Source organism: Phasianus colchicus, chromosome 21 (assembly GCF_987193195.1).
Source record: "Phasianus colchicus chromosome 21, bPhaCol1.hap1.1, whole genome shotgun sequence".
NCBI classification, from domain to species: Eukaryota; Metazoa; Chordata; class Aves; order Galliformes; family Phasianidae; genus Phasianus; species Phasianus colchicus.
Window position 1 is genome coordinate 6,661,336 of NC_143456.1, and position 27,873 is coordinate 6,689,208.

Sequence of the window (27,873 nt, forward strand, 5' to 3'; positions counted from 1 at the left end):
CCGAGCTCTGCTGCAGCCCCCCCCCCCAGCCCCACTCCCCACCATCCTGCTGACAGAACGACACAGACAGGCAGAAAACAATGTGAATTTTTTTGTTTTTATATACAGAATACAGGAAAGTTTCTGTAAAGTCTAAAACGTTACAATTACTCTGTACAGTGGAGCTAGCTGGCCTGCTGCGGGGAGGGGGGGGGGGTGGCATATAAACAAAAGAGACAGAGGGGTTACGACGAACGAGCTGCTACAATAGACAAGTCGGGGGACGTCATACCACATGTAGCACTGTACACAGCTTTAAAACATTGAAAATGCCATCACTGATGTATTTACACAGAATCCAACACTTTTCCTTATTCGAAATTAAAAAAAAAAAAAAAAAGAGAGGATGGACACCAGGAAAAGAATTCATTTCTCACTGCCCAATACACAGTAGCTACTGTAGTGCAACCAGAGCGGGGAGGGATGGGAAACGTAACTGTGGGAAGAAGAGCGCTTCTTTACATTAAATAAAACAATGATATTGTATAGATTTGCTGTATGAAAACTGTATTTCTCTTTTAATATAAAACTATTGTCACTGGCACAAAATAGAACAAGTTTCTGATTATTTTACAACTGCGTGGGTACGATCTGTCAGAGAGAGTCCTCGGCTCAGACGCCCCTCGCTCCGACGCGTCCTGCTCTCGCTGCAGTTTTCCTTTTAAAATGAAATGTATAGTACAAATATATGTGCAAATGCCCCTAAAACTTGAGCAAAAAAAGAAAATTAAAAAAAGTTAAACGTTCTTCATTTCATGCAAACGGCGTGTGGACAGTCTCTGGGCTGACATAGAAAATCCCACCTCGGTTTTTGTACAGTTTTGCATTGCAAAGAGTCTGAGGGCGTTTCCTTATCTCCAAAACTCTCTTCCTCGAAATTCCTAGGGAACAGAGTTGGAGCGCAGCACGGGCACCTGGTGGGGTTTCAGAGAAAGCTTCTCCTCCAAGTCCATGTCTTGTACTAAGGCAGTGTCCCCCTTGGGCTGTTTGGTCGCAAATTCGGTAATGCTGAAAACGAACTGCAGGCAGCCCAGCTTGATGTAACTGCCGTGGTGGAGCAGAGCTGTCCCTTCCCAGCCAGCCCCGCTGCCCCCTATCAAGCTGGAGCTGCTGGCTTTGCAGTTGCAGGGTTTCCGATGCTGCCCTTGTGCCTGTGAATTCATCACGGCGGCTTCTTCATGCGGCTCCTCTTCCTGCTTCCTGCTTTTGTGTCGCTCTGGAAAAGAAAAAACACGTCAGGTTGGGGCAGCTTGAGGCAGGAGCTTGTGTCAGCCCATTGGGGCTGCTGCTGGGGTGCTCCAGGAGCAAACCCTCCAGCCTGGAGGCACTTCAGCAGCAGATGGAAGAGGAACAGAGTCCCAGGGCAGCCCTGAGAGGTGTCCCATTGTCCCCAGGGGGACACGGGCACATCCATTTCAGCAGCCAGGCAAGAGGAAGCTGAGCAGAGGGGAACAGGACCTCCAATGGGTCCCCAACAGCATGACATGGGCTGGGCTGTGTGGACACTCACTTATCACACTCTGCACTTTGGCAACAATACTGCTGGGAGGAGTGGGAGCCATCTTCTCCGAGAAGTCACACGAATAGAGAACGTTGTCCACCGTTGTCCCATGCTCACTGTAGTTCAACAGCTCGTAATGTTTCGTATTCTGAGCAAGGAGAAGAAGGAACCGATCACAAACAACCCCTCCCTGCCTACTGCTGTTGATGGTTAAACAGGAACGTATCTCCAGTGGCACTTCCATTGGCAGACTGGTCTGTTTACTTCATGAACAAACTCATCTCTGGATGGTAGTTAATGCTCTGTGTTTACACTAAAATTTTAGTTAAATATCAGCTGGGTCAAAAAGGATCAAACCTTTTTCCTTGCCTGGATGCCAGCAGTGACAGTGCTCACTTGTGGTCAGTCTTTGTCCACAAGCACTTAGCTCAGAGCAACCACGCTGGCAGAGCTCTGTGCTTCAGAAAGGGGTTTGACACAAAACGCTGACGCAGCCTTCATGGAGTGAAACCATTCACAGCTCTGGCTCCTACTTTGCAGTCCCATAAAGGAGCACCACACAAAGGCAACCTGCTGCCTGTATCTCCAGCTCCCACTGCCATGCACGTCAAGCAAAGAAAGGCTCAGGCTCTCACCTCATCGTAGAATATGCAGGCGTGTTTGCCGGACACGTAGTTACAGTGACCATAGCTTGTAAGGCACACATCCATATCGGCTCCTGCCAATGGGGAGGACAAAAATGCTCAGTTCATTTCAGGAAGAAAAAAGAACTGCCAGGCAGCAGAGAACAACAGACAGAATTAAACTTCAATTAGCAAAACAACAGGGGAGCAACTGCCTTTGTCCACGCTCCCAGGCCTGCATGAATAATGCTGCGATAAGCCATGAACAAAGTTTCAGTGGGGGAAGGGAGAGCTAGCTGCTGCACAGGCAGGAGGGCTGAGCAGCATTTAGGTGTTACCCGGCCATTTCTAGAGTACTAAAGGGGTGTGAGCAGCGAGAAACAAAACCCACAAGCAAACTTTAATTCTTCCCTCTGCTGAGAGACTTTCTGGTGCCTGCCAGGCTACACAGGCACAGCCCTAGAGCAAAAATTCTGCCGCATGGGGGACTTCTGTGTTTCTGTTAGTGAGGAATCCCAGCAGCAGCACTCACGGAACACACGGGGAGGGCCAGGGAGAGCCACTGTCAATCTAGAAGGTGACACTGGGGAAAAGCCACTCACCTGTCCCAATGTAGAGGGTTCGATAGCACATATTGACTGCACCCCCCAAGCCCATCAGAGGGTAGAACACTGCCCGTGCTTGCACTTCCTTTCTTTGCGCTGCAAGATAAAGAGAAAGCACTTGAACAATGTTATCAGCTCCACGGGCTGCTTGATGCCAGCAGAGAGCACAGATCCTAGGGGGGATGCAGTCAGCTCCAGCTTTCCAACCCTCCAGAAACGTTTGTGGTTAAAGCATCTTATTAGGGAGAAGCATTCTTCCCAGTTACTCGAGAAGCCATGCAATTGCAGAGCACGCACAGCAGAGCCATGCTGAGAACAGGAGCTCACTACTCCTAGCTTCTTTCTTCATCTCTCCTGCTTTGGGTAATAAGACTTGTGCCTTGCTGGCAAAGCACTGCTTACAAAAATTGCTGCTGGTGAACGTCACCAACATCACAGCTCCACTTCTAGAGAAGCTGCAGGAAAGGCACAGGTTGAGCAGCCTCGTCCAGGGATTAACCCCATTCCCAGCATGGACGGACGTACTGAGCACACTGCTTTACCCTCAGGTCAGTCCCTGCAGCAGTTTCCTGGCAGCCAGGTTCAAATCATTCTCACACACCCGCGTTAACTGGGCAGAAAATCATTTTCTGTGGAACAGATATCAAACTGCAGGCCACACAGGGCTGTCAGGATTTCAGCAGCTGTCTCTTGGAGATAAGCCCCTTATACACACAGAGCCTCTTCTGACACCACATCTGCAGGCCAGTTTTATGCCAAGAGTGTGAAATCAAAGAGCAGAACACAAGGATTATGAGACTGCTTGCAGAGTCACCTATGTCAGGAACAACGGCCACACTGAGTGGCATCCCTGGACGTGCAGCACTTGGCACAGTTGAAATGTGCAGCTTGCCACCTCTGCACGAGTCCTTTCAGCTGTCTGGCTCTGCTGACTCAACAGGGCTCACAAAAGGTTTGAAATCTACTGTCAGTAATGCTGAACAGTCAGCAGGATGCCTCCATCCTGTCCAGAAAGGGCCGTGGGTTAAGACAGCATCAATCTGCCTTTTGGGAGGCAGAGTGCTGAAGAATTTTCAGAAGTTGGTTTGTTAGAGCAGCACAGGAAAGCAGCTCTGATCACAGCCTGGTTGTGTATCCTACAGCAGTGCTCAGAAGATGATCAACAAAGCATTCAGAGAATGCTGTGATGCTACAGCAGCAAGTAAGCAGGCAAGCACAGAGCTTCAGAAGAAGGTTAGCCACCCCAGCAGAATTCCAAAGACCTTATCTTGGATGTTCAGCCCCAGGCCTAGCAGAGGGGGAGCAGACAACTGCTCCCACAACAAGGCTGGTCCACTTAGTGCTTGAAAGCAGATCACATTGAATGACTGCATGCAGAGGAACAGGAAGCCACATTCCCCATACAGCTGGTGGTGTTAGTAATGCCAAAACCCATGACCAGAGCTGAATTCAGGCCTGTGCAGATTATCAGCATATTTATCTTAAATATGTTTCTCTTGCCCATCTCAAAGATGGGGAGAGGAGAACAATGGAACCTTCCCATCTCAAGCTGAGATGAGTAAAACATAACATCACTAAAGATCTTCAGAAAACCAGAAGGCTCACTGACACATTACTAAAGGTATTCTCCCTGCATAACAAGTTAGCAGAGGGACCTGGAAGTGTCCCTGGTCAGCAGATATCCAGAGAAGGAAATGCAAAGAAAGAAAGGCAGCATCAAGCAGATACCAAAGGAAGAGTGAGAATCTCCTTCAAGGAACAGGCAGAAGTGCCAGAAGGATAAGGCTCAACATAACCCAGCTATTCTAGGACTGCTCTTACCTTCAATGTGGTTTGCCACAGGAGATTGCTGATGGGCACTGACACTGCTTGCTAGAGACTGAGCTTTGGAAGGAAAGAGCTGATGTATTCTCTGCAAGGCCAGAAACTTGATCAGCTGCTCATCCAGCATATTTATCTCAATCTCTGTTAACAAACAAAAAGCAATTAGTAAAGTTATTCATGGAAAGGAGCCATCTGAGCTGCAGTGGATTTAACAATCCTGCTTTCAGACTTGCCATGTGCTTCAACAGCAAGGATCAACAACATCCACAGTACTGAGAACATCACATACAGGTGGTCTCTTACTTCTCACGTGAGCAGTACATAGAGAGTGTCAGCTATGGCTGCAAAGCTGCAATGCAGGCAGCAAACAGAAGTTCAGGGCTCAGAAATTCAGGGCAACAAGGACTGCTAGGTGGAAAATCTGCTGTTTCAGCTCAGAAGCAACAAGGCTGTAGGGGCAGACGTTGCCCCTTTGGGCAGTGGGCTGGTTCTTTCTCCTGAAGCTTCCTTATCTAGTCATGAAGTCTTTGCACCGCAGCAGTAACCACCTCTGAAGCAGCTCTATGCTCATTCCTGAGTCACATGCTTTTACAGCAGAGTCAATTAACCAAAACAAGGTAATTCAGACAGGATTATTAACAAGCTCTAAAGCAGATCCGTTGCTGATAGCTTTGAAGTATTTCTAGTTGTAAAGCCCTGTGGAGATCTGCCTTCTGGTAGCAAAAGCAGGCTGGCTAACTTCTGTTTCCAAGTTTTTTTGGCACCAGCAACAGTTAAAATAGCAAGCAGAAGAAGCAGAGACACAACAGCCTTTCCTGATGGCAGAGGGGTGGTCTGGCTGAGCAAAGCAGCTGGGATTCACCCATGAAAAGAGGGCCATCACACTTGCAATGCCAGAAAGGCTCCATTTGAGAAACAGGCACTGGCCACAGCCTGCCTCACTGTGCTATGGATGACTGCTGGTTAGCAATCTCCTCCTCCTGAGGTCACTGCACTAAGATATGGCGATTCTTGCCAAGTGCAACAAAAGGCAAATAAAAACTATGCCAGTCCAGGAGAAGACTGACAGAAGCAGGAATCAATCAGGAAATGAGCAGAGCTGATAAAGCATCACGACTCAGAGACTGCTCAGCTACAAGGCGTGGAGATGCTGGGCTCTGTGCATGCTGGGAACACCTTTGGAGCACAGCGAGCACCACAACACGGCAGGGCTGCAGGTTCCTGCATGTGAATTCCACCTGGAAAGAAGCCCAGGCAATAGCATTCTGATTGTTCCTCAGAAGAGCTTCAGGCAGAAGCCCTCCATTGGCCTCACTGCCTTGGCAATGCTACAAATAGGGAAATATGTGACACGTTTAAGGTAATGTATATCCTGCCCCTCCCTCACCTGACTGCAACCCTTCCTTATCTCTGGAACTCCTTCAGCAGAGAAAATGCCCAGGAAGCAAACACACAGTGCTAACAGAGACAAACCAAATACTCACCACCATCCATAAACGCTTTCAGGGAACTGGTGAGGTCCAGCATAGCTGCAGAGTTCGAAGTGAGTGATGAGGGTAGAGTTAAAGCGCTTCCTATGGATAAGGTGCTGGGGCTGACCTTACCATCTACAGGGAAAATAATGGTGCAGAGAAGATATGTCACCATGACGTCCGTGAGACACATGCCCAGCCCTCAGGCTGCTCCCAGCTTCCACGCTGCTCAGAGTGACTAATTCTGCACAGAGCCATACTTTGAAATGGGCCCCAATTAGAGACCACAAGCTTTCTTCCCCTCACAAAGGTCAGTGTGTGCCTGGAATACAGTACTGGCTCTCAGCCTCTGTCTCCTTCAGTTCTGGAGGAATTCTGCACTTAAAAAAACCCGAGCCCCCCACTCCCTGATCAAAGAAGAAGCAACGAGAGACAGAAGTGATGCTGTACTACAGACACTGGCTGATAAGCACTGAGCTCCTGGAGCTGAAGCAGCCTGCTAAACCTGCAGCACTTTGCTAAGCAGCTTGTCCAGGTCTGAACACGCATTAAAAACATGTTTGCCTCAACCTTTTGATTTCTGTACAATTACCAACTCCGGGGTGTGGCTCACTGCTAAGAATGTGACAGTCACAGGTAGAATTCATCATTCACATCACCCTGCAGCACCTAAAGGCCTCCCCAGCCTTGCATTTCCAAGCAGGGGTCAAACCAGCAGCCCCAGAATGACTGTATTGGTTCAGCAAGAAGCAGGGATGCCAGCTGCTCTGGGAGCTGCTCCCAAGCACAAGCTAACGCTCAGAAGTTATCAAGAGGAATTTTAAGAACAATAAGAAGATGCTGCCTACATTGCACTCCACCCAAACCCACACTGAGCAGCTACAGCTGCAAGGAGAGCAGTGACAGGCAGCTCTGCTGCTTGCTTCAAACCCAACCTGCACAAAGGATCCAATGGTTTGAGCTTTGAGCTGGTACGGGGGAGGCAAAAGGAAAGTGAAAGCTTCTTTTAGCAAAAACGTAGGAATTAAAAGAGATGCTACTCTCACACCCTCAGCTCTCCATGTTTTTCACTCAATACTTTTACATTGATGAATGGGTTTGTGCCCTTTAACAGCAAGATTTTAGGGTAAAGCCCAAGACAGAGTGGTAAATCGTAAGTATCTGTGTGAGAAGAGTGGCAGGTACTAAACTCACTACAACTTCCCAAGTCACATTCCTGCACATCAGCGCTGTGCAGCCGCAGACTTAGCACGAGGGGACGTAGCCACCATCAGAACAGAGCATCAAAGGGGTGAGAGATGCTTGTGAAAAAGCCTGTCTGGCAATCCAGGCAGTGCTCTAAAACCAACTGGCAGTTTTATAGCAGCACTGGAGCAGACAGGGAGGCAGCAGCCAAAGGATGGGAATCTATTGCTGCTTCCCAGAGCTGAACTACCGATCCACTGTCTTGATGCTGAGGACAGAACTCTGCTCTCAGGTACACACATCCCACAGCTCCTGTGAAGAAACCTAGGACAGGAGAGACTTGGAAACCTCCTCCCTGCTCTCTACAGAAAGCTAAATTCTCCAATAAATGAGAGCCTGCGGGTCCAGAAACAGCACTCAGCTGAACACCTCCCCACCCTGGGGCCAAGATCAGCTGCTGGGCACTTACCTGAAGGTGGTGCTGGTGAACAGAATCTGTTTGTGGATCCAACAGCAGAGATCCCATCTCCTGCAGCCTGGGGAGGGGTGAGAGCCCTGGTGGCTGTCAGAGGGGAGCCCATGGATCGCAGGTCCGCTGACAGCGGCGGTCCTATCTGCGTCTGCACGTTCTTCCTTTGCAAAGTGCTGGTGGTCTCCAGGCTGGCACAGGAGCTCGATATGGAAGTAGGCATACTTGTGACTGGCACAGAACCCCTTTGTGAACAAGAAACGGGTCCTCCTACGTTCTCTGTTTTGACAATGGTTCCAATGGTGTGATTCAGAAGTCCACAAGTCGCTGGGGGCGTGAGGGGCCTGGGCCACGTTTGCCGATGAGACAAAACAGGTATTGTGTTACCAGCTCCAATCAGCCTCTGGGAGTCAGGCAACTGTGCTGAAGGTTCGGATGAAACGCCATAGAAATGAGGACCGTTTACTTTAACGTCAGAGGCTGTCGGCCCATTCGAAGTCCCGCAGGAAGACACCTTCTTGGATTTATCTAGACAGGAGCTGCAGTTGACATTTTCCTGTGATAAAGTCTGCTGGGATTGTGAGGAACTCAAGGAATTCTGGGTGGTAATCCCTGAGGTGCAGGATGACATGGAATAGAGGGAAGGTGTGGGTGCCTTGTCAGCTGCCTGGTAAGGGTTGGCGAGCGCGCCATCTGCCACAATAACAGGCTTAATATCAGCCTTCTCTGTTTGTTCAGAGTCCCAAAGCGAAGTCATCTGCTTAGCAGATAAATGTTTCAATATGCTGCACTGGAGCGCAACAACACTACAGAGCCACTGGGAGGAAAGGAAGAAAAAACACACGTTAGCTCTGCAGGCAGACTGTGCTCCAAAGCTCCACCACCCCACTGCTCAGCCAGCTCAAAGGGATCCAGCTGCACAGCACCCAGCATCTGCTCTGAGCTCGTCTAGTACTGGGAGAAGGCTCTGGATGTGCACTGCTCATCTCTGTGCAGAGGGCAGCGCACAGAGAAGCTGAGATTACAGGAAGGGAAAGGCAGCAGGCAGCTCTTTGCTCCCAAATGTTTCCCCCTCTCTGCATTGAAAGCGTTGCAAATTCTTCAGCTAGTTACATTCACATTTTCCACTAACATGGGCTTCTCTCCAAACAAAACCCTTTAGCTTACTCCATAGTACGCTGGAAAGAAATGCTGATTTAACTCATGCTAAAGGCAGTCACCTGCCAAAGGAAGGGATGAGAGCATCTTTTCTTCTTCACCTGGCTGAAGATGACCAAAAGATTTCCTCAGAGTTTTAAGCCTTGTGGTCAGTGTGCACGCACCATACACAAGAACTATCAGGACTCAATGCCTTCGCATCGTGGAGTCCAACAGGAAATTTCCTACAAGATTTAGACAATCATTTGAGCTTGATTTAGAAATCTTTGGTTATCAGCAATAAAATGCTGCCCAGTAATGTGACATTAACACACAAGCAAGTGTGTCAGAGAGCAACCTTACATAATCAAATTGGAAGTTATGTCCTCTCAGCCAGGAAATAAAAATGACATCTAGACAGAAAGCCCTCAATGACACTGTTAAGACCGGAGAAATATTTCACCGCTTTCTTGAAGTGTCAGATGAGGAGGCTTTACATTTCACCTGGAATACCAAAATGAAGTTTTAATGGGCAAGGGGTGTCAGAGAGAAGACAAGCTATCACCTTCAGAAATACGATTTTGAGACTGGTTTCCCTGACAACTGCTCTTGATGGCAACTGAAAGGGAAAAAGATTGTTGTACCAAAGCAACTACAGACAGAGTCTAAGCATTTTGACTTCATTTACCTCCTGTTGTTCTGTCTGGCTGGCTAAGTGCTCAGTGTTCAAAAGGTGCTTCTGCAAGGGTTCCTCAGGGATCCCGTTACAGATCAGCTCGCCATCTCTAATTGCTGCAGGCGCAAGTAACGGGGGTGGAAGCCGGTATTGGGACTTTATAGCATCAGGAACCTACATTGGAGAGAAAGAAGATCACACATGAGAACAATTACTCAAGAATGACTTGTTAAATTAAGTGCCTAACCAGCACTGTGCTTTGTGTTTGGTGTTTTCTGACCCAAAGGAATCCTGCAGACAATACATTAGAAGTTTCAAGTACTGAGTACTTTAAATTGATGCAGCTATGCTGAAATTAATAGGTTTCATTCCCTCAGGTCAGGCATGACTTCAGCATAACATAGTGGCTACAGCACAAGAAAATCATGCAAAGAAAAGGCAAGGAAAAAAAAAAAGGGAGAAGCATTTAAGATTGCCTGAAAAATAACATGTGGCTTTCTGGTAGAAATGTTCCTTGGGGTTCAACAGGGAACACAGTGCAGCCCAGATTCTGACTTTAGGGCCACCTCTGGTTGGTTTTAATGTTGTACTTCCCATGCCTGTGCTAGACTTAAAGGTTCAGTTCTCATAGTTGAGCATCATGGGTGCTGGAAAAAACAGAGCTTCTTAAACCCTACGTGCAGCAAAGATAACTTCCCTGACTGCTGACTTCCAGACATCTCACCAGCACGTTCATTCAGTCCCCACCTTCTTCTCGTGCCCCAACAAGGCTGTCCCTATGGGGCACGCTGGTTTCCCTTCCAAACTAACATGTGTACACGGGGAGTTTCACCAACACCTACTTGTTAACACTCACCTTCAAACCCTTTCTCTTCACTGACTGAAGAACTCTGCGATTCGGAGGATGTTTCTTATGGATTCGGTTTAAGAAATCCACTTTGACAACATGCTGAGATATGGTGTCCTGGAACCGGTCAAATACTCGGCACCGATTACTCAGGGTCAAGTTCTTCTGGTTCAGCTGGGTGATCAAATAATGCCACAGTAGTTAGGGATCTGCAGGGCACTAAGGTACCCTAAGACTGTCATAATGCCTCACAGCACTGGCAGTACAGCATCGGCTCTGCTTTACACTATTTACTTCCTGCAGCACTATCTGTTAAAGGGCACACTGCTGGAGGCAAATATAAAAGCACTCAGAGGCCTACTAAGTAGCATCAGTGCTCTCAGAAGCAGTTTTTCTGGGCGCAAGCCCTTTGTACCAGCCCCCTGTTTTCTGAGTATTTAGTCTCAAGCACAGCGCTTTTCCACAAATGAAAGCGCCTGCTTGGAATGAAAGCTTTTTGGGTTAAGCATGCAAAGAATGACTTCCCCTACTTGTAGCACTGAATTGCTTTGTATCACAGTTCTGGAAGCTCATCTAGATCTTAAGGAGTCCAATCTGGAAACCAGACACACTGCCAGTGAGTTAAACTCTGAGCTGTCGACTTCAGTTACAAAAGGAGTTCCCCCATCTTTATATTTTATTGCAGAGAGCAGCATCATATTCCTTTGGAGAGCACATTGCTTGCAGCAGGAGCTTTACAAGCATTACAGGGAGCAATAAGAGCTCAGAAGCTGTTTTACATTGTTGTACTTTGTCCTTTAATGGACCTGCCAGGTTCCATTCCAGCATCCGGTTACCATACTGCAATCATAGCCCTGCTTACCACCACGTGTTCTATGTGATTTGGGCACATCCATCTACCCAGAGGCATGGCAGTAAGAGGTGGCTCCAAACAATCCATGTGGAACAGGAGTGGGCAATAATCACACTGAATTAGAGGTGCCACTCTGCAACTCCTGTAAAGAGAGAGTCACATCTCATTTCCCATGCAGAACAGAGAGTCAAAAGTGAACGTGCAAGCTTGGCTAACCACATCAGCTTATCTTTTCCTACCAAATCCCACATGCTATGTTACTTGCATCTAAAATTAAGCTTCAGGTTTGTAACTTGATCTGCATGGACATTCTGCAAGACCCACTCGAGGTGAAAGGACTTGCCCAAACACATGAGGGTTTCTTGGTCCTTTGGCAGGAGATGCTGGTGCTGGAAAACAGCAAGCACCTGTCCAGATTCACGTATGCAACTTCTCAAGCTGATCTTATGCAGTGGTTATGAGTGGCTTTGTTTAGAGCAAGACTTAAAAGATCAGAAGGAAATCTCAGACGTACCCTATTACATTTTTTTTTTCCAGAAAACTCACTCTGACTGGAGTTCCCAAAGTACTTTCTTGGTTCTGCTGACAATTTGAGTAGGGATATATGTGTGTTTTTTTCTGCAGTCATAAAAAAAACACAGCAGTACTTTAAACTAGTTTTAAGATTTACCATTGCAGCACAATACTCCTCTTTGCCTTGGGCTTATAGCTCTCTCTGTATATTTCTATTTCCTAAAGGTCACCTCTTCACATTCTTTCTTTATGAACCATAAACAAACATCTCTGCTCTCTAAACCACCTCCACTTCAGATTTTTTCTTAGTAGAAAAATACCAAAGGCAAGATGGCTCAATCTCTTCAGGCTACACTTTAAAACCTTTACAGCTATGCAATACTGCAGAAGCCATGGCTACACTTGTCGTTAAGCATCTGCTACTTAGCAAAGGTTATTATTCCCTTATTTGCATACAAGATCATAAGTAAGTAGTGAAGGAAAATGGGAAGGATAAGAGGTTGGTCTTTTTTTTTTTTCCAGGAAGAACTTTGTTCCCATGAATGGTGCAGTTACACCAAACAGCTTCCCTGGAAGAATTAAATACCTGTTGCATGTGAAGCAGACTTTGACCGGCAAGGGAACCAAACCATTGTGGTCTAACTCATGTTGTGCTTTCTTGACGTTCTTTCCTGTGGTTTCTTCCTTTCTCCTCCTCTTGCTAGTACCTGAAAGAAAATTTTAAAAAATCTTTGGGTTACCCACACAGCAGAGATTTGCTTCCTGGTAGATAAGTATAATCAGCACAGGAAGAAGCAAACAGAAAAGCCAAAAAGGAGCTGCTTAAGGAGCTCTTATCAACCACTAAATCTAGATTTAAGTGACAGAGATTGGCTCTAAAGGTAGGCATACTTCAAGCTTAACGTATAGGGAGTCACGGAAACAATCAAGTCATTACTTGATACAGTAACCAAGAGTTAAAAATCAAGTAATTGGACAATTGGAAAATTCTTCAGATTGATGATTTAGACTCAGCTGAATTCAGAAAGAATCCATTTTAACGCTGATGGAGCTACCAGCTGTGTCCCTACATCCTGGGGAACCAGAGGCCACCTACTGCTGCAGTTAGAAGAGGACTGCTGGATGGCTGGACAAGGACCAAGGACAGCAGAACACCTTTTGCTTTCACCAGAATCAACAAGGAGCGGAGAAGGAAAACAGGCAAGATGGCAGCAGGATGCAACCAACAGTGGGCGACCCGTTGCTCACCTGGAAGTGCTGTGGTGCAGGTCAATTCATTCGGCAACTGGAACTGCGTTGGGTTCCTTTCCATGGCAGCAGCAATAAGAAGCTCAAACGGTCGCTTCAGCTGGGGCTGCCCACAGTCCATTTCTGCAATGGCAGAGTCATCATCCACGTCAATTATGTCCTCATCGACATCATTCTGCTCTGAGTTGGGGGTCTCGGTGCTGGCATTGGATGTGGGAGTGCCAGGCCGGCTTGCTCTCCTTTCCAAGATCCTGGCATGCGCATTAGCCCTGATGCTGCTGCTAGACCTGTCCAACAGGTCTGCGTCACTGGTTGGGGAGGTGGTCCTTTTCCCAGATTTGTCCACCAATCCATTTACCTGCCCCAGCTCTTTCTTCTGTTCTCGCTTCTGCACGACATGAATAGGCAGGCTTATCATGGAGGCCACAAAGCACATCAACCTTGACAAACAAGCAACTGAAGACAAACAGCATCTGAAAAAGCTTGAGCCACTTACAACAACTTCACCCGTGAAGTCACCAAAGCCTTGACCTAGCAAAAGCAATTTGATTGCAGATGACAAAAACATACAGATGACAAAAGAGCTGAAGGGAACACCAAGCGTAGGGAAGAAAATGAGCATCTCCCTCTCTCCTCTCAGGACAGCTGTACTTGAGTCCAGATCAGGACAATGTTTCACAGCATCTAGCCCTAAATACCTGTCTGATCAGACAACTCTGTTTAATTTGCTAGCCAACACGGAGAGAATCTCCATGGTAGGTCATTCATTGCCGATGCAGTCTATTAATCTTGGCAGTGCATCCAAACCCGTTACAGAATGAGAAGGTCAGCTGGAGAATACAAGCACAACATAAAAAACACACTATCTCCTGACACCAGAACTCATGAACAAGGTGGGCAGAGAGAACTGCAGCAGAGGAAAACAATACGCTGCCATCACTGAGAGGTCCAATCTGCAGGCAGGGGCAGCTGCATGGCCAAGTACCATGTCCCAGTGCCTGCCAGCACCTATCTACTCCATCACTATGAAAACGTTCTGTAGAAGGAGAGATTTTTAATGCAGAGAAGCCTTTTCGTTGGTGCTGTGCTTTTGAAATTTAGATTAATATTATTACATCTGTGACCTTCATCTTTGCTGTCAGCAGTTGCCTGAGCAGTACCCTGAAAACGTAACAAGGGAATTGCTTCGGTAACAACAGATCTGTTTTGGGTGTCACTTGAAGAGAACAACTGCTGGATAGTTCAGCAGAGTTCCCAAACCCTCTGTTACACAGCCTCATGTAGTCACAGCGATAAGATGTTTTCATTGTGCAAGACAGTTTCCTGGACAAAGAGTACCAAGGCAAAGACGACAAGCCACAATCTTGCTCAGTCATCTCCCCATCCTGATCAACAGCCCAGGAAATCACAACTCACTGTGATTTCACCCTCTGCTGATGTGCAATTGCTGTGAAGTCACATTTCTAAAAAAAACAAAAAAAAAACTAACAAAACCCCCCCCACACATTAACCACAATCACAACCCCAATGCTAAAGCTGCATTAACAGGACTCCTGCTGCACCTGCAGGCAGCTCACCTCCTCCAGCATGGGAGCCCCTCCCTCTGTGCCTCAGTTCTCCCTCCTTTCCATAATGGGAGGGAAGGAAAGCAGGTTAAAAGGCACAGCCTGACACAAACAGGTCAGGTGCTTCAGTTTCGTGGTTTTTGGTATCAATATTAAAAATATCAGGACGGTCTCATCAATACATTTTGGTTTTCTTGAAGCCTTTTCTAAACAAAGCCCTTCATAACTCTGAGCATAAAGAGCAACTCTGGCACTGCGTGTGTTGACGTGAAGGGGAGAGGAGATGACAGAACCACGGACAGCTGAGAGGCACAGAGCACACTTCTCACAAGAGGCTTTACCTTTCGGCGCACGGTGCAGCGGTGACACATCCACTCCCCTGGAGGCAGCATTTCCTCGCTGAGTGGAGGGTTGCTGCAAGAGAAACACAAAGCAATGCTTTACTGTTATTTCTGGAACATCTCATCTCCACGTAGGCCAAGTCAGGGCAGCTCTGTCACCAGTGACGTTTGTCCTCCATGACATCCATTTCACCTCCACCGTGCAGAACGCTCCAGAAGTTCAGTCTTAGTATTGAACAGCAAAGGGAAATGGACAATTATTTCTGTGCCACACGTACACCTCCCCCTAACCTTAACTCTTCCTTCAACTTGATGCTTCTCACATACTCCATGCCTGGGCACACCGACTTCATGTTGGGAATCACCCTCCATCTTAAGACAGCCCAAATACCCTCAGAAGTGTCACCACACACAGCTTGCCTCGTCTGTGAAGCACAAGATGAATCCTACTCGTATGGACTTGTACTTACTATAAAAACAGCATTACGTCAAAAGGACATTCTCATTTTGATTCTAGAAATAAAGCAAAGCAAATTAAATGAAGGAGTGAGGAGGACTATTTTGAGAATTTTTTTTCCCCCTCACTTGAAGGCAGAGCAGCATATGTTAGATGCTACACTTCCCTTACAAATCGTACTAGCTCGAGTACTTTCCAACACCTCTTTATCGTAAAGTTCTGTTATTTCAGCAAAACTGCTGACTGCTGCAAGAGAAACATCCACACTGTCAGATAAACAACCAGTTACCACGCAGCATGGCTTTAAGATATATTTCTAAAAGCTCTGCCTATCGATGCTGGAGATAATGACACAAAGCCTGCTAAGCACGTTTACCCCCCGTGCCCAACGGATGCACTCTCGCAGGGCTTGGCAGCTTCCTTTCCCCACATCAGCAGCAATGACTTAGAATCACTGAATTGTTTGAGCTGGAAGGGACTCTTAAAGGCCATCTGGTCCGAGCCTCCTGCAGTGAACAGGGACACCTACAGCTGGGTCACAAGGTGACTGCTGCATGGCCGCACAGGCATGGAGCTCACCGGCCCTGCCGAGAAGCCATGCAAGCACAGCCAGCCAGCTCACAACTTCCCTAGCACAAGGGAATCACAAGGGTGTTTCAGCCTCGGCTCCTAAACCTGAGCTAAAAAACCAAACACGCTTCTTTTGTTTAGGCAAAGTCCCAACACTGTGCACACTGCTGTTCCGACAAAGGTGCCGCAGCCTCCGTGGAGTTCGCCCAGCCCTGCACCACTTTGCTGGAGGCCTGAGGGAAGAATGCTGCCAGGATGGAGCTGGTAACCTCAGCACTTGTGGTGTCAGGCTCATGGGAGCTCTACGGAGCCAACACATCTGGCAGCCATTTTGAGGAGCAGGGTTGCAGAGGCCTCAATGTTCTGGGCGCTCCAGAAAGGCAGCGCTCCGCGGATACGCAGCAACATACCTGCAGCTTATGTTTCTCATTTCCTGGAGGGCTTGGATGAACAAGAGATCAGACTCTAGACGACAGCACCAAAGCCCCAACTACCAACTGCTTCCTAGGAAGCCTCAAATGCCTGCCCCAAACTAATCTTCTGCTGATAGCAGTGAGGAGAGGGGTTGGGAGGAGCAGAACCGACGGATCTCCAGGCGCTCGCCGCAGCCTCAGTCCCAAGGTGAGCCTGGGAACAGCTCAGGTTTAATCCCACTGAAAACAGAGCCCTTAGGACTGCACTACAGTCAGCACAGATCCTCATGGCCCACCCCCTCCCAGCACCCCGGGGACCAGGAGCCCGCAGACTTTGGTTTATTCCTGGTGGATCTGTGCCTATGAAGCTGCCGCCGAGCGTGCCCTGACGGCTGGGAACACGCCTGCCCCGTCCCAGCACTGTGCCAGCCAGCCACGCGCTGCCAGAGCCTCAGGGCATTGGTTTTAACTGTTACCTTCACCTTACATATTTTATAACGAAACAAATTAATACCGCAGCAAGCCTCCGGAGCTGCCTAGAAGAGTTAGAAAGGGTTTCTTCCTACATGTGCAAGCTATTGGGATGTTTTTTTTTTTTTTTTTTTTTAAATTTGAGCTATCTGCTCAACAACCACGGGATCCTACATACACAGAGATCTTAAATAAAGCTCTCACAAAGCAGCATTTAAGGGAATGCTTCTTCCCAAAGGATTGGGAAAGATGGGAGTCAGTGCAGCAGCAAGGCTGGAGCTCCCAGCTTCACCCCCCGAGTTTTTGTGCTCGCTGTCAAGGCCTGACTGCCACGGCAGTGCATTAAAAGAGCGATTCTGCTTCTCCTGGTTAATGAACTGTTCATCAAGGCAGCTCGCTGCACTAACAAAGACTGATGAATGCTGCACCCGGGCTGCCGGCCCCTCCGCACGGAAAGAGCATTTCCTGCATCTTAACATAAAGCCAAGGAAGCGCTGAAGAACGCCGTTTTAATTGACTGCTTATGACCACAATCCTCAACCTTTTACCGTAAGCGTTACGAGAAACTCATTTTTGAAATCCCAGCAAGGCTTTTGGTCTTCACAACCAAGGTAAGGAGCGGTGCTCTGGCAGCACAGGGCTGCTTTCCCCCATCCTTCAGGCGTTCATTAGCATGCAGCCCTCCAGCCGCTGCAGCCTGCTGCCAGCAGGACCTGAGCCGTGCAGCACCAACGTGATCTCCGGTTACAGCACATCTCCTGGAAGCACACATTGCTCTGCTGCACAATCCTGCCAAACCTTCCTTTCGGAAAGTTTTCTGTGTTATAGTCACAGTGGCTCGATGCTCTTTTACCTGCAGGGTTTGGTGTGACAGGACTCAAATCCACCCAGAGGACAAACGCGTTCCTGAATTTAACAGAAAGACAGTTCCAAAACAACAGAGTGATTTTCAGTTAGTAACCCACACAAACATCTGCAAGAACAACTGCAAAGCCTCTGGAAATTAAAGGAGATGTTGATCATCGCATATTCCAAAGCCACTACAGCGATACCCAACTGTCCAGTGCCAGACTAATTGCTTTTTTTGGGAAAAGCTAAGTGGCATCTCTCAAAATTCAGATCAGATTTATGTTGCCAAGGCTTGCCCTTGTGAACTTCTAGGCTCACTACTACGCAGAGCTTCACAAATAACATTTAAATAGCTGTGATGAAATAAAAAATCTCCAGGAGTCATCTGCACACTGGGAGCTTTTTATCCAGCAAACAATAGCACGAAGCCACTCTGCTTTTTAATTTCACACTCTGCAGCTCTCATAGATCAGATGCCCGTTGTTAGTCTAAACCCCATAATTGCACTTTACTTTGCTGACCTCGATAAATAAGTAAACAAATGCTCAAAGAACGGCAGCTTCTTCAGCACAAACCAGGCTCAGCTCTCAAAGGAACCAGTTAGCAGCTAACCAGGAGCTATGTCCACGTGGCATTCCTGGTGCCATCTCGCCTGCAGGCAGGCTGACAGCTCTGGGGACGGGCAGCTCTGGGTAATGGCAGCAGGAAGACGACCTGGTGTCTGGTGGAGCCTTCTTCAGTAACTTCTCTTTGATTTCAGTCGTTTTCAGCAAAAATCTTCTCATTACCTCACCAGGACTCAATGACAGGCTTACAAGGAAGGATGCTGGTTACATTTGCCAGTAAGACAGAGGAGGAAACATCCGGCTCTGCTGTTGGATCCTATTTATCCCAGTGATGGATAGAGGTACAGCTGTTCCACCAGCTTCATAAAGAACAAGGCTCCCTGGCTTCCTACAGCAGGGCCTCAATGGCAGCCGTAACGAAAACAAACCAGGAAACCAACTGCACTGTCCGCACATTACAAGCGACCCATTGAGAAACAGAGAAGGTTGCATCATTTACACATCCAGCTCTTTGAAACAGCGTTACCGAGCCCCAGTTACACGCTTCTGCTCACAGCTGCTCCAAAGCCCTGCAGAAAGACACCTGGAACAGGGTGCCTGGAGCCTCTGCTGCAGGCAGAAACCACAACGCAGGCAGCAGCTGCAGCCTGGTGAAGGTTCTTCTGTGCTGCAAGTCTTACCTTCCTGCTGCAAGGCTTGGGTCAAAGAGCTTACTATTTTCTGTGAAGACGGAAGCAAGACTTCATTATCCTGAAGGTAACTATTAGAAACGCCAACAGCTGTCCCCTCCATTCTGGTAGCCAGGATGGCTCCTTGGCACAGATGGACCAGTGAAGTTCTACAGCAAGTTCTTCCAACTCCATCCGCTCATTAAAATGGACATTCCGATGCTCAGAGTGCAAGCAGCAATGCTGCTGATGAACACAAGCACCAAAGCAGGGATCACTAAACTTCAGATGAGCTCAGCACTTCAGTGACCTCTAAGCATGACCTGATCACATCCAAACTAATGGCTTTGGAGTTTTCTGGACTCCAGTAGGCTCACATATTGCATACGTTATACCCACTTACAGCCAGCAGTGCAGTCCATGTTAATGGCCGAGCATCAGCTGCTGTACTTTCATCTGTAGTACAGATTCCCCTCCCCAGAGGAAACGAGTGGAAAAAAGCTTAACAGCAATCAGCGTCAGTTTGTTTACTCTGAAGTCAAAGTCTTGAACGTGTATATAAAGGCAGGGAGATGTTTGTACATCCAGCAGGGAGAGATGGACATCCCGGACAGGTCAGCATGTGATTACTTTGGCTGCCACTCAGTAAGGAGGAGAACAGAAATGGCTGTTTCACACGACACCAATCATCCCATCATCTGCAACAGTGCCTCTGCTCTGCACACACATCTCAAACAGAGTTAGAAATAAGGGCTGAGCAACAGACAGAGAACAGAAGCAGGATTAAAACACTGTGATACAGCCAGATAGCGAGAAGCAGGATGCAAGCAAGGAAAGACAAAGGTATGCTAACATCTCTATGTCACCAGGTATGCTACATCCCAACGTGGCATTCATTGCACGCTTCTTTCTTCCTCCTACATACAGTGAAGTCCAGCTTTCTGTCTCAGACCTGACATTCAGGAGTGTCCAATAAAGCAGTTAAGCCGCAGGTAAACATGTGATCCCCTGATGTAATTGCTTGCTTCTATTCATAGGAAGAGCCCAGCCTAGAGACCAGTCTGCAGGCAAGCCATTAGTTATTACTCTCATTAACAGTAGGAAAAAATTAAAGGAAGAAGAGGTTTTTAAGATATTGGATTTCCACGTACAAAAGTATATAGCTATATAAATAAATGTGATTGAAAGAAACATGTGCCCTCCAGTTGTCTTCTTCTGTTTGCTGCTGTTTTGTTTCTAAATCAGCTTGGCTGCTTTTGAATTCTGCAATTTGGGGCATACCTGCAAGTGAACTCCCTGGCTTTGTATTTCTATCCAGAAGTCAATAGGAAGACTTGTTGACTTTGGAAAATTTGGGTCACACTCTGAAATTCAGACATTTTTGCACATCCTGATTCTATCCCATGCACCGCTCCTCACGCCCGCGCTGCAGACAATGGTAACAATAGCCTGAATTCAATGGCCACATTCATCATTAAGTGTTCAGATCTCTATAGCACCATCTTCTTAACAGATTAGAAGTCATCTTCTCAAAGCAGGATGACACATAGGGAAGCAACAGGGAAAAGAAACAGGGCTGAGGAGCAACACGGCTGTAGTGAGAGCCAGTTCACCCAATTTTGTCTCGAAAGAACAATAAATGAAGAGACAGCTCGACTGAAAAAAAAAAAAAAAAGGAAAACACGGGTTTGAGAGGTTTCTGAAAGGTGAACGCATTCAACCCTAGCGATACCGAGTGTGTTCAAAGGAGAGGGGCTGAAAGGACAGAAGCAATAAGGTGGCAAAGAGAGACGAGAAGCAGAGAAAGCAGCACATCAGAGGAAGCCGAGACACAGACCATAAAAAGCAGAAAATATGAATTCAGTTTCACACAGACACAAGTGAGGTATAATTCCAACACCTACGTGTGGACTAGGCTTTCCCAAGAACACTAGGGAGGAAAGAGAAACGAAGAGCAATACAAATATCCCTCCACTCCCAGCCCCCAAAAAAGCCCTGACAGAGGGTATAAATCCCTTCTGCCTTTCCTGATCACCTTCACATCCTGCTCCTGTTGCTATTCTAGCCTCAGATCTCCAGGAAGCTCATGTGATGCCTGCCCCAAGTCAGTGGCTGTAGGCAGGTGTTTCACACCAATCACTCCCGCTTGCCAGGAATTCAGCATGGGGTTTTCAGTCTGCCAAACTGCATCCTCAGGCCACTGCTTTCTGTGGGGTTCAAAGTCGGTAATCTCCAGCTCCATCTAGTTTACTTCAAGTGACTCGTGCAGAGCAGACGTCAGCAGAAATAGGTTAGTGCTGGGTTTGGCTCTGTGCTCCCCCAGCTGCCCCGAGACGCTTTTTGTGCTGGAGATCTGACACACTGACTGAAAGAATGATTTGCAGCATTCCTTTCCTTCTTCGTTTTTGACTCTAGGAAGCATTTACTCCACACCCTAAAAGGGTATGGAACCACCTGACTACTGATACCCATCAGCTCCTTCATTAAAAGGGAAGGTACTGCACCTTTTTTACTCAGCTTACACAGACACTGCAGCCTTCCTTCCAACAGCTGGGCAGGCACTGAGCTGCTGTGGGGCTGCAGGCACTGTGCACTGACTGCTCTAAGAAAAAGCCTCCTCTGACCGCGTCGTAAAATCCCAAGGTTCGCCAGTAACTTGACGTGGCAAGATGTTGAATCCAGCACTCCATATCCCTAGAACAAAGCCATGTTATATTCTGAGATACATTAGCATTTTCTGAAGTCCAAGCTTACTTCCTGAGTGGTTAGAAGAAAAAAAAAACCAACAACAGGTAGTCATTCTCACATGTGATTTATATTCCAACACGCAGCACTCCCTGAAGGCTCAGACTTTGCAACACTTGCCTTCAGGAAGATACATCTCTTTCCTGTAAGTAACTGCTTTCTTCCCAGTGGATTCCAGCTCCTCGCTACCCACCTGAGCACTAACAGGGCTCCAGAGCACAGGAAAGGCTCCAGAACCTGCCAGGTACCACTGAGTCAGTGCAGAATCAACACAGCTTAACATCCACACCTGCAGATCCCCATTTCCTACCCCATCTAAAGCAGCTCTGAGAAACTGAGAGCAGTGAGAATGATGAAAGCATTACACCACTTTGTGTAACGTGCACAGTGGTCCTTCTCCCATTCCCAGCTGTAAGATCTGCAGGCAGCTGTATAATCTTACCAGCACTGAGCTTGTGCGTGATAAAAAGGCACAAGGCGAGCTAAATTAAGGTGAATATATTTACAGGATAGCACTAAGATCTCCATAACAAACAGTCATTAGCAGATTAGCATTATGAATCTAATCCAATTAAGAATTTCCTTTGCAAATGCCTAGAGGAGCTGGAATTCCTCTGGGAAGACCTTTCCATGTTTTCAAACGTTCCCGTGAGTCATGCCTGCAGGTCTGACATAGCAGGAGGAGCAGCTAACGAGGCCACGCACACTGCTTCCCAATGAGCCACTGCCACCAGCACGGCTTTTTCAGGACAACTCAAACACCAACTCCACAACAGCACAAAAAAAAAAAGAAAGAGTTCTCAGCTCCATGAGTTCCGGTCAACATAAAAGTGGCACCTTCCAAACCAAGGGATAACACAGTGGAGAACTGTCCTCATTAACAGCCTCAGACCATGCCCTTCGGATTATGGATGTCTGACATCACGTTGGGCTGTGCCTGAAGACAAAGCATAAGTGAAGGATCCCTCTTGTTGAGATGGAGAGCATCCCCATGCCTTGCTGTGACCCACGACGTGATGTGAGTGCTGCTCTCCTGCCCACACTGCAGAATGTGCTCACGCTCGGTTTAACACAAGAGCAGGCAGGCGACAATCGTCATTCGCTGGTCGCAAAAAAAATTAAGATTAGTTCATGAAGTTCTGATTATCAGTGGTTTCCTGGTGCCCCCAGCTTCAGGTCAAACATTTAGCTTGACCTTATCTGGTTTTGCACTGAGAGATTTAAGACGAAAATAAGGAGAGCGAAAGATTTCATTGGTACAACTCTGCTTCAGAGAACTGCCAAGACCGATCATGTTACCACATCTGCAGGCACATGCGCAGTGACCCTCTGCACAGAAAAACCAGGCCAGAGCAACTGCTTCCTTCTGCTTTGGGATCTAGACTACAGTGGCCCCAACAGCACTGAAATACCACAAGCAGAGATGCACAATAAGCTGTTGGCTTTCCCCGCTTACCACTTTTCCTAGGGGTAAGTCAGCCTGCAGAGCGGCTTTCTGGCCATCCTGCTGCTCCTTGCAGATGCTTTGAGCCTTTCAAAGCTTCACCTGAAAGCCTGAGGTGACCAAAGCACCACCCGAGGGGCATGAATAGCAAAGACAATAGCCAGGCTAATGCTTTCCTCCTCACCCCTCACACAGAATGGATATTTATGCAAAATCACAGCAAGACCAAATGCCAAGATAAGGCAGGACATTTTAGACTTGAATAAGGTAGGGAAAGAGTTACTAATGTCCTACAATTAAACACAACTTTTTTCCATTCTACGTGCAAAGAGTTTAACTGATGTGACTCACAGAAAATATGCAAGACTCAGGCTAGCTGAGCTCCGTTGTCTTCTCTTTGCAGCTCTGTTACTCCAGCTCTTCGACAACAGCACTCGGGAGAAGACTGCCAAAGTGGAGAGGAAACAGAGCCAAACGCTCCAAATATAAGCATAAAGAGGCAAGTGCTGCAGAAAGTGCTTGCAGGACCCAGTGGGGATGCGGCGTATTTCTCCCACAGGAGCCACAGATGCAGCAGAGGGAAGCCCACTGCTGGGCAGCATCACTGCATGGCACTGTCGCTCACTGTGATGGGCAGCTGGTGGGGTTGGGGCAGCTCAGGTCACTCTGCCACGCTAGCAATGCTTCCACAGCAGCACACGATGTGAACAGAGATGCTGAGCTGGGTGAGCAGCTCTAAGAGGGCTCCTCCACACTGTGAGACTCGAAAAAGAAGCACAACACTGGGCTGTTATTCCCCTCCCCCTGTTGCTAACTAAACTTCTCCTCTCCCAGGGATCTTTCTAATCCTCTGCTGACGCTGTAATGAATTTGCAACATCGCTCACTTTGCAAACAGGCGTAAGAAAATAAGGGGAACTTGAACAATCACACACCCGGGAGGAGGAGGAGGATACAGATGGGGATGAACAACAGAAGTAATGGAAAATAAAACTTTTTTTTTTCTTCCCAAATGTGTAAAGACAGAACACAGAGGCCTGAGTTAAGACAACATCAGAATGAAAACTGCCCCACGACCCAAGTAGCAAATTCCAGGCAAACAACACAACCAAAGCCAGACTTAGGAGCTAAAAAATCATATATTGTTTTCAAGGAGAGGAAAAAGCACTCTGGAAATTCAAACCTGAAGACAATCACCTGCCCGTGATACTAACCCAAAGGTGCTGATGGGGTTTTGTACTTCCCCATATCCCTCCCACCAGGCCCTGTATCTGCAGCACCCGTTCACCAGTACCCGAAGTTCTACACCAAAGCAGCTCTTCTGTGTTGTGAGAAGAGCTGAAACCCCAACAGCTGAACCAGGACAGCCCCTTTCACATCCAGGAGAGCAGCCATTCCCACTGTGCACTGACACAGCTTGTTGTTTCCCATCAGAGAGGTGTGATGCTATCAGACTTGGGAAGTTTGGGGGATTTTGAGCAGGCAGGTTCACACAGTGCCATGGAGCATCATTTCTATGTGGGCAGAAATGAAACTGCTCTGAGCTGACCACACCTTGACCTCTCCTTTTATTGACTGATTAAAATTCCTTGGCCAATTAAGTGCCCTCTTTTTTTTTTTTTTTTTGCTTTATGGATAATAAATACAACCTAGCACAAAAGCTTACAATAAATATTAAAAGAACAGTTAAGCTGCCAACACAATTCAGCCAGTATAGCTAAACTGCTATTCAAAACCACTTAAGCAAGCACTGCATTACAGCTGCTATTCTTTAAAGAAAAACAATAATTAAACAAAAAAAAAAAGGCAGAAAGGAAGTTTCAAGTGCTGCCTTTATGCCTGAGTTTATATCCTGAACGGAAGTTTACTTTACGCAAGATGTAGAAGGTGAAGGGAAGAAAACATGGATATAAAAGCCAAGCACTGCTTTGAGACAACCTGGTTTGTTCCAAGGCCTCGGCAGGGCCGGGGCTTCTGCTGCTCCTGAGTGCTCACCCAGAGATAGCCCAAGGAAGGGAGCAATGAAAGCAAGAAGGAATAACCAGAGCTGCACCTTCTGCTTTTGTCCTGAAGGGTGACTAGTTAGCCAAAGAATTTTTGTAATTACCCTGTAACCAACTTGAGTACAGCCAAACCTCTCTAGATGGCTGATTTACATGACCATTTCCCACTGGCTATAAGAATCTTGCCAAATTAAGTCATGAATCATAGCCAGATTTCACCGTGCACAGAGTGGACCCATTTACAGTTAGGATGAGCCAGGATTCGGAATCAATTAAACTTTGCAGCATTAGTCACAGCCCTTCCATCTGAAAACCCAAGCGTGAAACCTCTGCAAGAGAAGGCTGGGGGTGCATTCAACAACATCTGCAAGCAAACACTCGAGTTAAAAGCAACTATATCTAGTGTAAGAAAAAAGCCCTTGAATTAAAGCCCGCGGAGAAGGTCGGAGGAAAAAAAAAAAGTCAGTGTCATTCTAGTAAATGCAGAGGATGTGCCCAACCACCAGCAGCACTTCCTCGGGGCAGGAGGGATGATGTCATGGCTGCTCGCTACAGCATTGTTGGGCTGGCCTGGCTGTGTGCTGCTAACGGGACACTCCCTGCACAACTGCGACCGCACACTCAGCTTTCCCGGTATCAGCAATCAGTTTAATAAGTGTTCAGAGAGCTGCAATCAGCACAGAAACGCGGCACAACCAGCGTGCAAAGAGGGGAAAAAAAAATAGGTAAAAAAAAATAATTAAGAGACAGCTGTAACGGGGTAGCAAACAAAAAGCTCCAAAGCATGAAAGAGAGAAAGGAATGCGGTTAAAAAATCTCCCCTAAGGAAGAATACTCGGTAAGCCTGAGCTCCAGCTGTTTGACTCGCCCCGCTCCCTCCTCCACTCCATTATCCACTCTGGCTGTGCTAATTTAACACAATCCCTCCGCCTGTGTCAACTGTTGAGCGAGCAGAACGGGCACTGCAGCCCCCATTGCATCTCCTGGTGCAGAACGGAGGAAAACTCCGCTGCGGAAAGTTGAGGGCTGGCTTTGTGCTGCGTGCATGGGAAGGGCCGAGGTGAGGCCCCAGAGCCCTCCCTGCTGCAGCCTCCACTGAACGGCGTCGCAACCGCCTCCGCGCGCACCTCCAGCTCCAGATTTGCATGCAAAAAGATCTGCTTTTATCAACCAAGCTGCACAACTCCAAGCAAGAGGGCCCGGCTACCCCGAAATTCACAGCAGTCATTCCCCACGGATGAGATAAGCGTGTCTACAGAGTCAGGAGGGAAGGAAAAAGGAGGGAAAGAAATAAGCCGTGCCAATTTTAAAAGTCCGGAGCCCCGGATTTCTGCAGGGAAGGTATTTTCACAATCGAGATACTCAGGAAGAGCTGCAAGGGTTTGGAAGTCACATATGCAGCCAAAATGGCGCTGAGAATAAAAATATAATTTAAAGGAAGGTCGCCATATTGTAAACAGTGAGGCAGGGAGACACAGAGACAGCAACCTCCATTATTCCCAGCAGCCGCTGCAGCACGGAAGCGCCGGGAAGGCCGGGCCCAGCACAGGGACAGCACTGTGAATCCCCTCAAGCAGGGGACCGGGGGGGTGGGGAGGAACGGGGATGTGTTTGGAGGAGAGAGGAGGGGAAGTGGGGCACAGGCGAGGAGGAAGGCAGCGGGCAGACCGAGGCCTGGATTCTCCTTTAGGCCTCTGGGCACAGAAAGAAAGGAGGGCCTGGGGTCAGCGTGTCCACGCCATGAAGGCGTCCGGATGGGGTTTTAGGTGTGGATTGAAGGCATTTAAAGGGGGGGGGAGGGCGGGGGGGCACGGAGCACAGCAGGGCTCACAGGCGGGCACTTAATAGGGGCCCCGACCGCAGGGACACGGACCAGGAGGGCGGGAGCACGGAGCCTTACCAGCACTGGAGGTGGAAAGCGGCGGGGCAGTGATCGCAGCACAGCAGGTCCCCTCCTTCCTTGCAGCTATCGCAGCTGTCGTGGTTTGTGGCCCTGCCACTTCTCCTGGGCTCCTTCTCGGGCCTCCTGCTCCTCTTCTCCCCATCTTCGCTCTTAGGGGGAGCCAGCAGGGCCTGGATTTGCTGCAGACACACGCACACACACACACACAGAGCTCTGAGGGCCGCCCGCACTCTGACCCCCACCGCCCCCCATAGCGCACGGCTCGGTGGGGCCGGGATAAGGCCGAGCCCGCCCCGGGAGGCCCCCACCGGGGATTGGGCGAGCGGCCGCACTTCCTTCTATGGCCACGGGGCTCGGGGCCGGGGGGGGGGGGGGTTGGGTGTCGTGGGGGGGGGGGGTCCCCTCGCCATTTTGCAGCCCCGCCGCCCCCGCCGCCCCCTCACCTCCATCAGCCCCCCGGAGGTGTCCAGGTCGTAGACGATCGTCTTCGTCTCCATCTTCTCCCACATTCATCCAGCCCGGGGGGAGCGGCCCCGAGAGACCCCCCCCACCCCGCCGCGAGGGAGCGGACGGAGGGACGGGGAGCGGCGGCGGCGGCGGCGGAGCCGCACTGGGCGGCCTCGAGAGGGGAGCGAGGCGGGGCGGGCGGCGTCGAGGCCTAACCCACGGGCCGCTGCGCCGCTCGGCCGGGACTCCGCCACCTCCTGCCGCCGGGCCCGGGGGAGGCTGCGGGGGGCCCCGCGCCCGCTGCCATGCCGCGCACAGGAGGGCCCGGGCGGCCCCGCTCCGCCGCCTCACAGCGCTCGGCCCCGCACCGCCCCTCACGCTCAGGCGCCGCCGCGCTCGGCCCCTCTCCTCCTCCTCCTCCTCCTCCTCCTCCTCCTCCT

At 48.6% G+C, this 27,873-nt stretch overlaps 1 protein-coding gene across 2 annotated transcripts; it reads right to left on the bottom strand.

Moving 5' to 3' along the window:
- Positions 1 to 76: 76 nt before the first annotated feature.
- On the bottom strand, positions 77 to 27,871 carry PHF12 (PHD finger protein 12). 2 transcript variants are annotated; one of them, XM_090122306.1, is made up of 15 exons: positions 27,430 to 27,871; positions 26,984 to 27,165; positions 14,899 to 14,971; positions 12,993 to 13,380; positions 12,331 to 12,451; positions 11,241 to 11,373; positions 10,388 to 10,552; positions 9,544 to 9,705; positions 7,719 to 8,535; positions 6,077 to 6,199; positions 4,590 to 4,733; positions 2,766 to 2,864; positions 2,176 to 2,258; positions 1,550 to 1,688; positions 77 to 1,255 (listed from the first exon to the last, which is right to left on the bottom strand). In XM_090122306.1, the coding sequence occupies exons 1-15, from the start codon at positions 27,493 to 27,495 to the stop codon at positions 921 to 923; spliced, it is 3,030 nt and encodes a 1,009-aa protein (XP_089978432.1). In that variant the 5' UTR covers positions 27,496 to 27,871; the 3' UTR covers positions 77 to 920. The 2 variants fall into 2 exon arrangements, with proteins under 2 accessions (XP_089978432.1, XP_089978433.1); XM_090122307.1 differs by lacking the exon at positions 27,430 to 27,871 and having other exon boundaries at positions 12,993 to 13,115; positions 26,984 to 27,003.
- Positions 27,872 to 27,873: the final 2 nt, after the last annotated feature.